This window comes from Gopherus flavomarginatus, chromosome 7, assembly GCF_025201925.1.
Source record: "Gopherus flavomarginatus isolate rGopFla2 chromosome 7, rGopFla2.mat.asm, whole genome shotgun sequence".
Taxonomy (NCBI): Eukaryota; Metazoa; Chordata; order Testudines; family Testudinidae; genus Gopherus; species Gopherus flavomarginatus.
The window spans coordinates 84,225,024-84,238,995 of NC_066623.1; the positions used below are offsets into that span (position 1 = coordinate 84,225,024).

General features: G+C 45.8%; 1 protein-coding gene across 1 annotated transcript; it reads left to right on the plus strand.

Annotated features, from left to right (window-relative positions):
* The first annotated feature begins 3,196 nt into the window (after positions 1-3,196).
* Positions 3,197-8,268, plus strand: BARHL2 (BarH like homeobox 2). The gene is made up of 3 exons (XM_050962212.1): positions 3,197-3,960; positions 5,521-5,746; positions 7,420-8,268. Exons 1-3 carry the CDS (start codon positions 3,393-3,395, stop codon positions 7,730-7,732), a joined length of 1,107 nt encoding a protein of 368 aa, XP_050818169.1. The 5' UTR covers positions 3,197-3,392; the 3' UTR covers positions 7,733-8,268.
* Positions 8,269-13,972: the final 5,704 nt, after the last annotated feature.

Here is a 13,972-nt window from a genome sequence, read left to right on the forward strand (position 1 = left end):
TGACGACAAGCCTTGTCTATATAGCCAACTACTGCATTGCTTCTCTTTAGATCTATACTTCACAGCAGACTCCGCTTTAAAAGGTCTCCGTAGCTGCCGTTTGAATCAAAGCCTTCCTTTTCACAAAAATGTAATTAGTAAGTGTTAAGAGACTATATCCTACATAGGTTGTTTGCAAGCGGGCAGATGTAAATGTTGGGATGCCTTGATCACCTTCCCAGAATAAATGCTATCCCCTCTACCTTTCCTCAGCCGCTGGATCAAATTTCCGATTTCTCTGCCAGCGTAGTTAAATATTACTAGTCAATAACATTTCTAACCTCACAACACAAGCTGTGCTATAGGCGTTTTTTCACTCTTCAGTCATTTTAGGCGTGTAAACAAAACAAAAACAATCTGAAATGAATTATTTATAAAGGATTTGGAATAACTGATTTTTGTTGTGCTATCACTCAGTCTCGTATTTTATGTGTTTTCCCTGGTGGAACCAATCTCCCTCCAACTTTTAATGCGGCCATTTCTTTAGGAGATGCACCGCAGCGGAATGCTGATGGCTTAGATCCCTAAAAATAATGCCCTGAATCAATATTTTTTTTAAAGTATAAATTCGACAAAGAACATTATCCAATGTCATCACTGCCATCCAGTGACATATTTTCGGCAGTTAATAGTAAATGCCAGGAGGAGAGGGGCTGGTGGACAGATGTAACAATGAATGCTGCATTTCTGCACATAGGATTAATTAGCTCGGTAGTTTGATGCAGGAATTTTCATGATTAAATAAAATAGCATAAAAATACCGACCTTTGAGGCTGCTTTATGCCTAACCCCGCAATCCATCAATAACTACGACGAAGCTCAGCTTGACCTATGTCAGGAGATTGTTACAGAGGGGCTTGCTAGGATGGGGTAGCCAAAACAAGCGGAGGCTTTCAGCTGACAGTTAAGAGCCGTCACAGCAAATCTTTTTCTGTACTCACGAAAAGAAAGGTCTCTACAGACACCTGTCCACCAGGAAGATTATCTCAGACCTGACTCAGGTACTTTATTTACCCGTTTTCTTTCTTCTTTTTTTTTCTCCCTGTGGCGTTCCACTGAACTATTGAACTGTCAGTTTTAGCTTTAATACCTCTCATCTAGCACATTGTCTAACGCTATCAGCGAACATTACGCCTCTAAATATCGTACGTTAGTTAATCCTGTTTCACGTCCCTCTATTATTCTTCCTGTATCTATTGCCATCTGCAAGGATGCAGCCCCCACATGAAAGCCTTCTGCCACCTCAGTGAATCCACCCATCCCTTGATTTCATGTTGTCAGTTAAACTCATTTCGATGTATAAGATTGGCAAAAAAAGATTATTTCTTTTGGCGGGAGGGAGAATCATAGATAATTAAAATGCCTTTGATGTAACATTTTTGAAATGTATTTTCCTTTGTCTACTTCATTATTTTTTAATTAATGTAACTTAAGGAAAAAGCTCAGAGACTTTAATTGCCATTTGATGTGGTGAGAAATATATTCTTGAGGGCTGACATGGCAGTGATGCCAGCACGGTTTACCTTAGATTCATAGGGTCCTTAAAATGGTAATTCGAAGTAAAATGTAACTCAAAGAACTTTGAATCATTCATTAGCACCTTATAATTACTCTGCTAATTAGGTTGACACGGTACTTAATCAGGAGTAATACGACGTCTTGTCACTGGCAGTTCCCATTACTCTGACATTCAACAAGAGACAGGTTGGAGTCGTCCTAGAGAAATTAGCACAAGTTGATGCCCTCCGAAGAACCAATGGAATAATTTCCTGCAGTCCCAGGCGGGTCGACAGTAACTATTCCCATTCCAACTGAAACGCTAAAACAAGAGAAACCCGAGAGAGCACAAAGGGGCTAATTAATTCAACCAATACCCCCTGACTCGGGGAAGCCAGAACGGCTGCAACCGAGTCACTAAAGTGTGAGGACATTTGTGCCTCTGCTTTATTAGTTAATCCAGATTCATTGGCATGCATGTTCTAACTGGAGACTGCTTTGGGTGCTGCACTGGCTTCTTCTAGTTTCCTGACATGCTTCTCGCTCCTTTTAATTTTCCCCCCTTGGAGAGCAGAAGCCTTTTCGCTCAACTCAGAACTGAACCCCCCCTCGCATTTCCTAGTCAATATATGCGAAGCATTTCCCATCAACCTGGCGTGCTATGGAAACCTGGGCACCTGCTCTCAGAGGCTAGCCAAGGACTACAGAACACCAGGAGGCGAAGCCAGGAAACAAGTGCCTTGAAAGTTATTGCCCATGTTCTGATGGGGTCCTGGTCGTTTATTTTCTCTTCGAGGTCTGCGACGCTTCTTAGTTACTATGGCACGTGTGAGTTTCAAAAGAGTGGGTCGAGCAGGCTGGGATAGCTACTTTTGATTTCCATGCTGCCCTTTCCCCCATCATCTTCCCCCGCCTCTGTTACTCTGTCTCACCTCTTAAAATAATGGCCAAACCATTTTCCTTCTTTCTCTTCCCACACGCGGCACTTTATTGCTATTTGTAATGGTGGTGGTTAGCACCGCTACTGCGGCTGCTGAGTGACGCGGCGGTGAGCACAGTGACAAGATTTGGAGACCGGCTGGAGAAGGAATCCTAGAGATTCTATAGCAGACCAGCTCGGCTCTGAAATTGACAAGGGCCCCAGAGCCCACTCTCATTGGCTGCCGCTCCGCGGCGTCAGCCTGGGCCGCGCGGGCCGCCAATGGGGGCGTTTGCCGGATGGCGGAAAAAACCCGGGTTTATAATAGAGCGGAGGGGGAACGTGGCTGGCAATGGCCGTGACGTCACGGGAGGGAGTCGCTGGAGCCGAGAGGAGCCGGGCTGCGCTGGGAAGAGCGCGGCAGTGGCCGGGGTCCGTCCCGCTTCGCGTCTCCTGCCGCCGCCGCCGCCTGCGCCACGCCTCAACTTCCCGAGAAAGTTCAATAACTCCGCGGCAGGGGCACCCTGCGCCCTGCCGCCTCCTGCTGCGGCTGCCGCCCGCTGCCATGCAGCCTAGCAGGGCGACCCACCCCGGGCTGGCCACGCTCCGTTAGCGCCCCATGAACAATACGTCCACACCACGTGTGTGTCTGAGCGCAGCACCTGAACCTGCCGCTCGCGCTTTCTCTGTCCTTTCCCTGGTCACTTTGCCCTCCTCTCCCGGCTGCCTGGATTTGTTTTCTTTCCCAGTTCCGTGGCTGCCCTTCCACCAGCCCGTCTTGTCGCCATCTCAGCCCCCTGCCCTCCTCCCCTCCCCCCACCACTTTCTGTTTGTTTGAAAGACACTGACATTCTCCTTGCTGTTTTATGTATTGATCCGATTGTGGCGCTGACTCGAGCCTCCCAAGCCTCGGACTGGGATGAAGGCGCCTCTCTGAATGGCCACAATGGAAGGATCTAGCGGGTCGAGCTTTGGAATAGACACGATTTTGTCTAATAACGGTTCAGGCAGCCCCAGCATGATGAACGGAGACTTTCGCCAGCTAAACAGCGATGCCAGGACAGCGGATTTTAGAAACCAGGCCACTCCGTCCCCTTGTTCGGAGATAGACACAGTAGGGACGGCTCCTTCGTCCCCCATCTCAGTCACCATGGAGCACCCCGAGCAGCATCTAGTGCAAGAGCATCATCATCTCCATCACAGCCAGCAGCAGCAGCAGCAACAACAAAGTTTGCAGCAATCCCCCCAACAGCAACAACAGTTGGGCTCGGGCAACTCTGCCCCCAGGACTTCCACCTCTTCTTTTTTAATTAAAGACATTTTGGGCGACAGCAAACCGCTGGCGGCTTGTGCACCTTACAGCACCAGTGTCTCCTCTCCCCACCACACCCCAAAACAAGAGGGCAACGCAGCCAACGAGAGCTTCAGGCCAAAACTAGAGCAGGAGGACAGCAAAACCAAACTAGACAAACGCGACGATACGCAGAATGATCTCAAATGCCACGGTGAGTATGTTACCTCCGCAGCCTCCACAGCTTCCGCAGTGGCTTTTGAGCAGCCCCTGTCGTGATAGAGTCTCACTTTTATTCCTAATTACACTTATGCTATTGATTCATAATAACCTTACGGTATGACTCTCCAGTGGTCAGTATTGTACACAATTTGCCATGGGAAGCGATACAATTCCCTGGCAGCATTTCTGATATTTCAGAAGCTGTAACAAAAACCAAAACCAACAACAAAACAAAACAAAAAAAATTCCACCAAAACCCAGTCAAATCCAATCCTCTTTAAATTATTGTATCTGTTTTTTTTTATATCAGATCCTTGAAGAAATCTTTTTTCTCTTGCTGGGGCGTCCTTCTCTTTTTAGGTTAGCTGTTTGGCGAAAAAAAATTGTTTGAACGTTTGTTTCTTTTAAAATTTGAATGCATTTCTTCTTTTTTAAATGCTAATTCGTTTAAATGGTTCGCATGTTTTCTAACACCAAGCACAGAGGTTTAGCAGCACTTAATTAATAGGACAAATTTCCAAGTAGACCTAAAAGTAGATAGGAACTTTTCACTACATCACAATAGAAGGCTTTTTACATTTTTACAGTCTTTTCCTATGCTGGGATGAGATATTTCTCTTTTACGAATTGTGTACGCCTACGGAATCTGCAACAGTGCAATATTTCCCTATTTAAATATACATATATATGCGTGTGTTTATGGGCGTGGGGTTATATATATGAAAATAGCTGCTCTTTGAAAAGGCTTTTCCTTAATGCGGAAGGATTCTCTGCTTTCTGCAAAATGGCTTTGCACGAGGCACAGTTTAATCTATGCGGTGAGAGGACACATTTTCCTAATTTTACGCCTTTCACCTATTTTGCAATGTTATGCGATGAATAATAGAAAAACGCTCATCTGTGCCATTCATTTTGCTATTTTAACATTAGCATAAGAGTGCCCAAAACAGATGTACAGTCTGGTCTGGCGATTTTTTGTGCACCAACCTCCCCAGTGGGTCAATTAGAGAGATTATTGTTCTTCCTGCAGGGAAGATCAAGGAGCGCTGCAAAAAACTGGTACAAACGGAGATGGATTGACATATCGATTTCTCAGCATTTCAGCAAAAAAACCAAAGTTGACAAATAGAATCCGGAAATCTTAGCGCTGTCACCACGACGTGCTCAGCAATTTGAGCTCAACTTGGTGCTAGGGTGAAATATCCTGTCTGAGGCATTAGCACATCTGATGCGCTCGCTGTTCTGTACGTTGCTTTAACATGCCACAAGTGCACCTGAAAGGGGAAAAACCTTACCCCGGAAAGGGGGACTGTTTGTCGGCCGCCTAGAGAGAAATCGCCAGACCCTCCTGTCAAACCCATTTAGACACGTAGGTACGAAAAGGCATCAGCTAAATTGAGGGATTTCCTTGGAGTCCCAAATGCAGCAGTCAGTTGATAATTAACTCTGTAAAGAAATCGACTTTGCCCTGAGTCCCAGACCCCGAGCAGCCTCGCCTCGGGTTGCTGCTTTAGACCCTGTTTCTAGTGTTGTGCTTGTGAATTGTTCCTAGGGACGAAAGAAGAAGGCGACCGGGAGATTACAAGTAGCCGGGATAGCCCCCCAGTGCGAGCGAAGAAGCCGCGGAAGGCGAGGACGGCCTTTTCGGACCATCAGCTCAATCAGCTGGAGAGGAGCTTCGAGCGGCAGAAGTACCTGAGCGTACAAGACCGCATGGACCTGGCTGCGGCTCTCAACCTGACCGACACGCAGGTCAAAACCTGGTACCAGAACCGGAGGTAAGGGAGGTGGGCAGAGTCAAGGATCTCCGCCCCCCGAAATAACCCCCAACAATTTTCCCAAAGTCCCTAAAACAGAGTTGCTGCTCAGATAGTCTGAGCTAAACGGTCTGAAGGCCAGGGGAGGAAGTACTCTCACCTCTGTAGTCAATATCAGTGAGATCTGATCAGGGAAAGCAAACCCTGGCCACTTCCATCTGTGACTGTTGGTAGATTTCATAAAGGAACAACTCCCCCCCCCACACACACACTCACTCCTTGCCCTTGTTAGAATAAAGGGAGTAGCAGCGTGCCTAAAATAAATTAAATGGACAGGTAACAGGAACGATAATAAAGTCAATAAGTAAACTGCTAAATAAAAATCTAGTGTTATTGGCTACTGTCGTTCTCAAGGAAAGGCCAAGAAAAGTCATGGAGGCGCCTGTACAGATTGCCTGCACTTGACAATCTAGTCAACAAAGTAGTCTGAGCCATGGCTAATTAATAAAGCAGACCATCTCAATATGAACGAAAACATACGTGAATAAATAATAGGCAAATCTTGATTACAAAACTGGGGACATATTATTCTTCCTGTGTCCCAGGAACACACTGGGAAAGAAATCCCACTGAAATCTGATTACGCAGTGTTGCTCTTGGCATGCCTCTGTAGCCCGATTGGAAATCACGGCGTTTGCAAGGATTTCTCCGTGTGTGATGTTAGGAAAGTGACTAGGAAATCAAGTTGTAAAATGTGTTGGTTTAAAACAAATGTGCTCGGTTTCCATTTGTCCGCGTTGTAAAGCCAGAGAGGCAATTGTATGTGTATTCCAATCGCAGCTGACTAGGTTTGGAAAACTACGTCCAGTTGTCATCTTTGCCATAATTTTCTGTCTCATTACATGCGGTTTCAGCCACCCTAATTCTGTCGGAAAACATTAGTGTCATTTGTATCCAATCTAAACAGGGCGCCATGTTTATTAATTTTGCTGGGATTGCAGTGTGTATGTATCCACCAGCTCAGATCTCAGAAGGCATTTCGCTGGAGCTTGGCAAAGGGAGGGGTTCGCGAGGGTGAGGGAAGGCCAGGAAATAAAATGATTGAAATATTGTGTCAGGAGAGTGAAAATACCGTGTGTGCCGCTAGAAATATTCTGCCAAACTACTAGTCAATATCTTTTTATAACGGGGATCTCTGCTGTCTTGCCATCTGGAACTGAAAGCACTTCGCCTTTCTTTGTTCGATATTTCCCTGCATCTTTATGCTCCACGAACGGTTTGATTTTTTTTTTGTTTAGTTCAGTTTTTCGGATGCAGGACCAATGAATCCCTGTTTCCGCGACACTGCAAAGTTTGAAGGCACCGACACCTGCGATTTTAGAAAGTCGCACTCCCGAAAGCCTGCAAAGAGAAGGGGGGACTGTCCCGTGGGTTCCATTTTATTTCATGGTGCGTGTGGCTAAACCCAGGGAACCGGGGCTCGATTCCCCACTGATTTGTTTGCCAGCGCACTGGCGAATGGCGGAGCAGACGTTCTAGTGGCAGGGGGGTGTGTGTGTGTGAAGGAGAAGGGCCAGGACAAGTAGGAGTTGGGGTTCACGTCCCCGGGGAACTCCTGCCCCTCGAAACCGAGCAGCAATGGCAGGGGGATGGTTCCGTGCTAGCTCTGGATCTGTGTGCTCCTTCTCTTCCAGGACGAAGTGGAAGCGGCAGACGGCGGTGGGACTGGAGCTGCTGGCCGAAGCTGGGAATTATTCTGCTCTCCAGAGGATGTTCCCCTCTCCCTATTTCTACCACCCGAGCTTGCTGGGCAGCATGGACAGCACGACAGCGGCTGCAGCAGCGGCGGCCATGTACAGCAGCATGTACCGGACTCCCCCAGCTCCGCACCCTCAGCTCCAGCGGCCCCTAGTGCCCCGAGTGCTCATCCACGGCCTGGGGCCCGGGGGTCAGCCCGCGCTCAACCCCTTGGCCAACCCTATCCCGGGTACCCCGCACCCCCGGTGAGAGCTCACCGCTGTCCCAGCAACTAGCCCCCACCCCTCCCCCCCAAATAAAAACCGGCCACCAAAAGCAGGAGCCGAGCAACTGAGGGGGAGATGAAAGGGGGCCAGGAGCTTCTGAAGGCAGCCAAGAGCCAGCCACGGAGACGATTCAATCAGAGCAGGGACTTTTGAACCATGAACCCAGAGCCGATCCAGTAAGTGAAACAAACAAACCCATCGAACAAACCTCCAGGAGGTCAGACGGAGAGACAGCGGGAGGGAGGGAGCCGGACCCGAGCCAACAGAGACTCTGGAGGACAGAGGGATACAAAGAACAACCTTCCCGTCACACCGCGCGGTGAACTTGGGTAACGGAGAACTTTGCACTGATTTCTCATGACCTTTTTTCTTACCGAAAAGTGGCATGCTCCGTAATCTGAAAGGAAATGTACATTTGAACAGACTGAGTGCGAAGTGATATATCATATTTATTATATGTTGTCAAAAATTCACTTATATACCTTACTAAAAATACATGATTTCTCCCCCCTCTCCCTTTTCATGTCTTTTTGAATTCAGTAAAATAAATGCTTAGGTGACAAAATATAGATTTTTTTTGTGACTGAAAATTACAAAAAAAGAAGAAGAAAGAAACAAGAAATAAACTATCTTTTTGTAACAAAAAGTGGAAATCTAAGTAAGCTAATTTTACTGAAGTTAACTGATGCACGAAATTCGGGTTCGAAAAACAGCCCGTCGTTTTAGGGCCACTGTTCAATGATCTGTAAGATTTTTGTTTGGTTTCTATATTTTTAAAATCCTTTCTCCCAAGTAGTGCTACCCGAGCCCTTAGTTTAAACATCGTCGGGTGTTTTTTTTTTAAGTTGATGATTAAGACAATAGTGTGGTGATTTCTTTTGTTTGCGGGATTCAGTCTTTCCGGAACTGCATGGGGGACAGACAGATGCTTTTGAAATTATCATTTTGCTGCGGTTTCAAGTGGTCGCTGTGGTCTGTCCTCTCTCTCTCTCTCTCTCTCTCTCTCTCTCTCTGTATTTTTCCCGTTCTCCCCTTCCTGAATATTTAAGAAGTTGATGAGGAAACTGAATGGCTTGCAAGGTTGGGTGGCCTGATGCCTGGGAAACAAGAATGTGGTCCCTAGCCTAGCAGCTGTCCCAGAGCAGCAGAACGCTCGGGAGAAGCGAGCAGGACAGACAGCAAGCGCGAGGCTGCTGACTGTGAGCAATTAGGAGCCAGGAGAGAGAGAAAATCAAGCCAGTTCGAGCTCATAAAACCTTCCAGATCCTTGATCTTCTCTCTCCTAGCCAGTTTCACTCTTCAGCCAGAGCCGCACCGGCTGAGCCCACTTAAATCTCGCCCTGCCTTTTGTTTTAGCGCCCTTAAATCCAGCCCTGCGTTCGGGGGTGAGCCCGCCTCAGCTGCACGTTTCCGCTGTGATGCGGGGGTGCCAGCTATGGACCTGACTAACCCCAAGCATCAATAGAGGCTCTGCAGTGGGGGGAAAGGTGGGGGACACGTGCAGAGAGCTGCTGACCTTGCGAGCGGGCCTGGGGAGGTAACCTAGGAAAACTGAAAGGAGGTGAAGGTAAACACCCCAAATGCTCGCCTTTCTTCCAGCCCCTGCGAGAGGCGGGGAGCGGCGGCCAGTCACAGGTTGTAATTTGCAGCCTGGCTATCGCTGTCCGCCCGCCTCTCTCTATCAGCCTTCAGAGCGAGCCAGCCCCAGCCTTCCGAAGTGAACACAACACGGTCCCCCCTTTGCAACTGGAAAGATATACAGGAATTACCTATAAAACATTCATCAAGCCCCGTGCTCTGGTCGCCTCCCAGGGCTGCGCCGGGCTGGCTCGGCTCTGTGCGTTTACTCTCCAAAGAAAGAGCCCGCAGGCACATTTATTTGGGCTTTGCTAATTAGCGAATGGTTTGCTGATTTCTCTGCTAATAAATGTGCGTTAAAACCATATTGACCTCGACCTTGATCTAACAAAAGGGGAGAGAGGGCTCGGAAACGCCTACCTCATTTTCTGCCCTTGTCACAGCGGACTCTGACAATTACCCAGCGTCTGTGCAGGGGCCAGCGACATTATACAGAGCGGCAGCCTTACTTAGGCGACAGACTCAGTCGAGTCCTTTCTTACTAGGTCTTAGAAATTAATAAGAGTGACCCCTCCATCATTTAGTGTTAGGACTAGGAACAGGCTCCCAGTAATTTGGGACTCGGACCATTATATTTACCCTAAAGAGCCCTTTAGCTGAGCATACTTTAGAATGAACTAGTGTCCTAGGAAGTGTGCAAAGCCAAGACTCGTTTCGTGTTTAAAATAATGCTAATTTAAAGCCGAGCCAAACCAGCTCGAGATGATTCCATTGGCTTTATTAATATTACTAACCCTCCCCCCCCAACCATTCGTTGTGTTCACGTTTGCCCACACCAATTCTGAAAGTAAGAAGGGGGGGGGAACTTTAGACAGAATAGCTTGTGTTGCCTGAGTTGTCCTTTCTCTGCCGCAGAAACGAGTCAGCTGGGCTTTCAAAATGACATTGTTCGAGCAAGAAAGTTATGGCAGAATTCACATACCAGTTTTCATCACATTTTAATTTATTTAAAATTTTTTGGTATTTCTCTCACCTCAGGATTTCACTAGCACAGAGTTTAAAAACATTTGGTTAGAAAAAAAGGAAACATTTTTAAAAAGAGATTATTTTGCTGCTGAATTTTAGGAAATGTGTTTGAATGTATGCTTCATTTTTTAATTTTGGAATGTTAGACAACTTGTGAAATGTACTTTTAAGGGAAATCCTGCTCTTCTTCCTTTCTCCTTGTGTGTAAAGGGAGCAGGATTTGAGTAGGAATAGCTACGGTTTAAGAGAAACATTTCTTTCGCTTTTCCAAATGTTACAAAAGCATGCCTGACGTTACATTTAAATGCGCACTTGCTGATAATTTTGATTGCTCCTTGTTTAAATTATGAAAAATATCACTTCATTAGAAGCATTTGCTTGCTTCTGAAGCCAATTAAAATAGGCTTTCATTAGAAGAAAGGACTCAGTTACATGTTTTAAAAGCTACAGATGAGCACTTATTTAAATTCAATCAACCAGTACAAAAAGTCCTGGCGGAATGTTGTGAATGTGCAAAGTTGGTCTTTCTTTTTGACTAACAATCGCCTGCGTAAAATAATTGATTTCCAAGGAGCTGGCAAAGGAAAGATTGTTGCTTTGATTTCATTGCCTCCAGCAAATACACCCAATAGATATGTAAATCTTTTTACTTTTTTGGTTCACTTCCGAAAATAGCGAGGACATGATGGAAAATTAGTTTTCTTTAATTTTTTGTTGGCATTTGTACATTTCTAGTGGAATATTTTCCAGTCAACTACTAACTTATTTTGCTCTAGTTGAACCTGCTTCTTTACCTCACTGAAGAGTTTTCTGAAGTCCCCCAGTTAAATACATATTTTACAATTTCAGAGGTGTCCCCCGTATTCAGACAAAGTTTGTTCTCGCATGGCCATTTGATTAAAAACAATCTTTTGAAGGCAGAATGCCATCCCTTATGTTAACCATTTGCTATTCAAAGTGCTTTAGCGTTTACCCATTAGGTATATAAACAGAAAGTGGGTTCAAAGAATTTCTGTACACTTGCATGCTAACTATCCATTGCAATTAATCTTTGTTTTGAATCTGGCTGGCCTCTCCCCCCGAGTGCGTGCGGGCGAACACACACACACACACACACACACACACACACACACACACACACACACACACACACACACACACACACACACACACACACACACACACACACACACACACACACACACACACACACACACAGGCGTGACCGGGCTATTCTCTGAGTTTGCTTTGCTGTGGCATCCCAGCTCCAAGAGGTTAGGTGCTGCCCAGGGACCTGTTCCCCCAAACGGCTATTTCCCTCTTGGAGACACTGGGTCAGTCACTAGACCTTGGCGCCCTGCAGAGGTGCCTTTCTCAGCTGCTACCACAGACACCTGAGAAGGCTCGACGCGTTCCCTTCCCACGCCTCAAACATGCGCGTTATGTGCGCGCCCTCCTTGGGCACCGGCACCCCGGTTGAGGCAGAGAGGAGAGCTGCGTTCCCCCTTCTCTTATCCTGCTGGCCAACAGCGCAAAGCTCTGACTGACTTAGGGGAGTTTCCCTAGGGGCCAGAAGGGCCCTGTAATAGTAGAGCCCATCCTTCAGTTATCGTGCAAACGAACCAGGGAGACATTTTAATTTGCTGCACGCGGCAGAGCGGCTCTTGTGTTTCCCTAGCCTGAGATGGCACATCTGTGTTTGCATTTCGCCCCCAGGGATCTCTGTCCTATTCAGCGCCAGCTCTGCGGTGCGCGGTGGAGAAGCCGCTTGCAGCACCAGAGACAGCTCCTAGGGCCGGAGCAGTCACTGCACCCGCGCGCTTGGGTTCGAAGGCTCTGAAGTTACAGGAGCTGTTATTATTCTCGGGGTGTGTGTGTGTGTGCGTGTGTTTTACAAAGTGCTCTCTTGTAGCATTTCCTGATTAGCTGTTAAGTCCGAACAGGGTCACATTCCAAAGAACAAAATCTTCAGATCAGTGCAAGTAATTTGAAAGATCTCTGGGTAAGTAGTTCTCAGTCATAAATCAAGTTAAACCATCACTGTTTAATAAGTTCTTAGGCAAAGACGATTTCATACAAGTTGGTGGCAAACGATTATGAAGATCTGAAATAAAGCAGCAGCTCAATCCCAAACAGACTCAATTTGCTATAAAACCATCCGTGTTTTCACTTCCACGATCAAAACTGTCTGATTCACTATCAAAACATAAACGAAGCAACACTCATTCACGCTTTCAACCAACTCTCTGCTGTCCAGATACGCAACGCAAGGACCTCTGCAGATCAAGATTATTTTTAAAAACTTCTCATATATCGTTAACTCAAAGAATTAGAGTAAAAAGAAACCACAAAAGAAGTTGAGTGATCCGAAAAATCCCTTCGCTTTGTTTGTGTTTGATCTCTCTTTAAACTCATCAGTTTGTTTATTTCACTTTTTTATGGGATGAAATCATAGATGTTAGAGACAGAAAAATCTTAGCGTTTTCGTGAGTTACTCATCACCCCCCCCCCACTTTATAGGAAAGGAAAATAGAACAGATTTTGATTTCAGTTCTAAAGCTGGGGTTTAACTCCACTGACGCCAATGGAGTCACTCTGGATTAACACCAGTGTGTCTGAGATTAGAATCTGGTCCAACATTTCTTTGGAGATGTCCTTTTCCACCCTCATTTAGCCAAAACGTATCAATCAGTTTCTCTCAATGAGCATGAGGGGTTGGGATTTGCATGGTTTGTTTTGGAGAAATATAAATACAAAAAATGCCTGTAAAGCATTTCATCCTGCCCAGCTGACCCAAACTTGCCAGTTGATTTATGTCTGAGTTTTCCTGCAATCAGGTCCTTTTGTGTAGGATTCCTTTCTTTTCTGGCATTAAATATCTCTGTTACAGGCCTCTGTTCTTGGGGTAGGCAGTACAGCAGCAGAATCCTGTACACTAGTTAATTATTACCTACATTGATTATCAGATTATCCATCTCTGTAGGGAAACTAAAGAAAACAATATGGTGACAGATTTTTTCAGAATAAGAATCTGCAGTTGAATGGATTGGATTATTTCATTGGATTGGATTGGGGGAGGTTCCCCAAGAATAGTTAATTCAGTGCTTCTGATACTGAGTTCTTGATCTTATGTTTGGGGGTTACTGCAGCATTCGCTGGGTTGGCCAATAAAGTCTATAGCAGCTCTTTAACATCGGTAGTTGAAGAGGTTGTGTGCTTTGAGGCAGTCAGGAATATACTAGAGGTCATGATCAAGAGATGTTTGCTGGCACTTTGGTTTATACAGCACGTGTGAATACACTATGTTAAATACAGCCTACATATAGATTATGAAACAGAGCATCACATTGAAAAACCTGTTATTTTTAATCACTGGGATTTTCTCCCCTTTCCAGTGCTTCCCTTTGGCAACATTCAAATGACACCTCTGTAGCACTGTACCTGGTAAATCACTTTTTGAACTAATCCTTATTGTGTTAGAGATTTAATGCAATAATAATGGATCATTTGTATTTAAAAATTCCAAGGTAGCAGACATTGGGTGGATATTGAACTATTTTAGGTAGTTTGTAGAAAGGATGACAATTTCCCTCACACTCTAGTGTAATAATGCATTGCC

What these genes read in the sequence shown, in the direction of transcription:
- BARHL2 (XM_050962212.1), top strand. Translation starts at nt 3,393, where the DNA reads ATGGCCACAATGGAAGGATCTAGCGGGTCGAGCTTTGGAATAGACACG. An exon ending in GAATGATCTCAAATGCCACG is followed by an intron (nt 3,961 to 5,520) that starts GTGAGTATGTTA and finishes AATTGTTCCTAG; the next exon opens with GGACGAAAGAAGAAGGCGAC. An exon ending in ACCTGGTACCAGAACCGGAG is followed by an intron (nt 5,747 to 7,419) that starts GTAAGGGAGGTG and finishes CTTCTCTTCCAG; the next exon opens with GACGAAGTGGAAGCGGCAGA.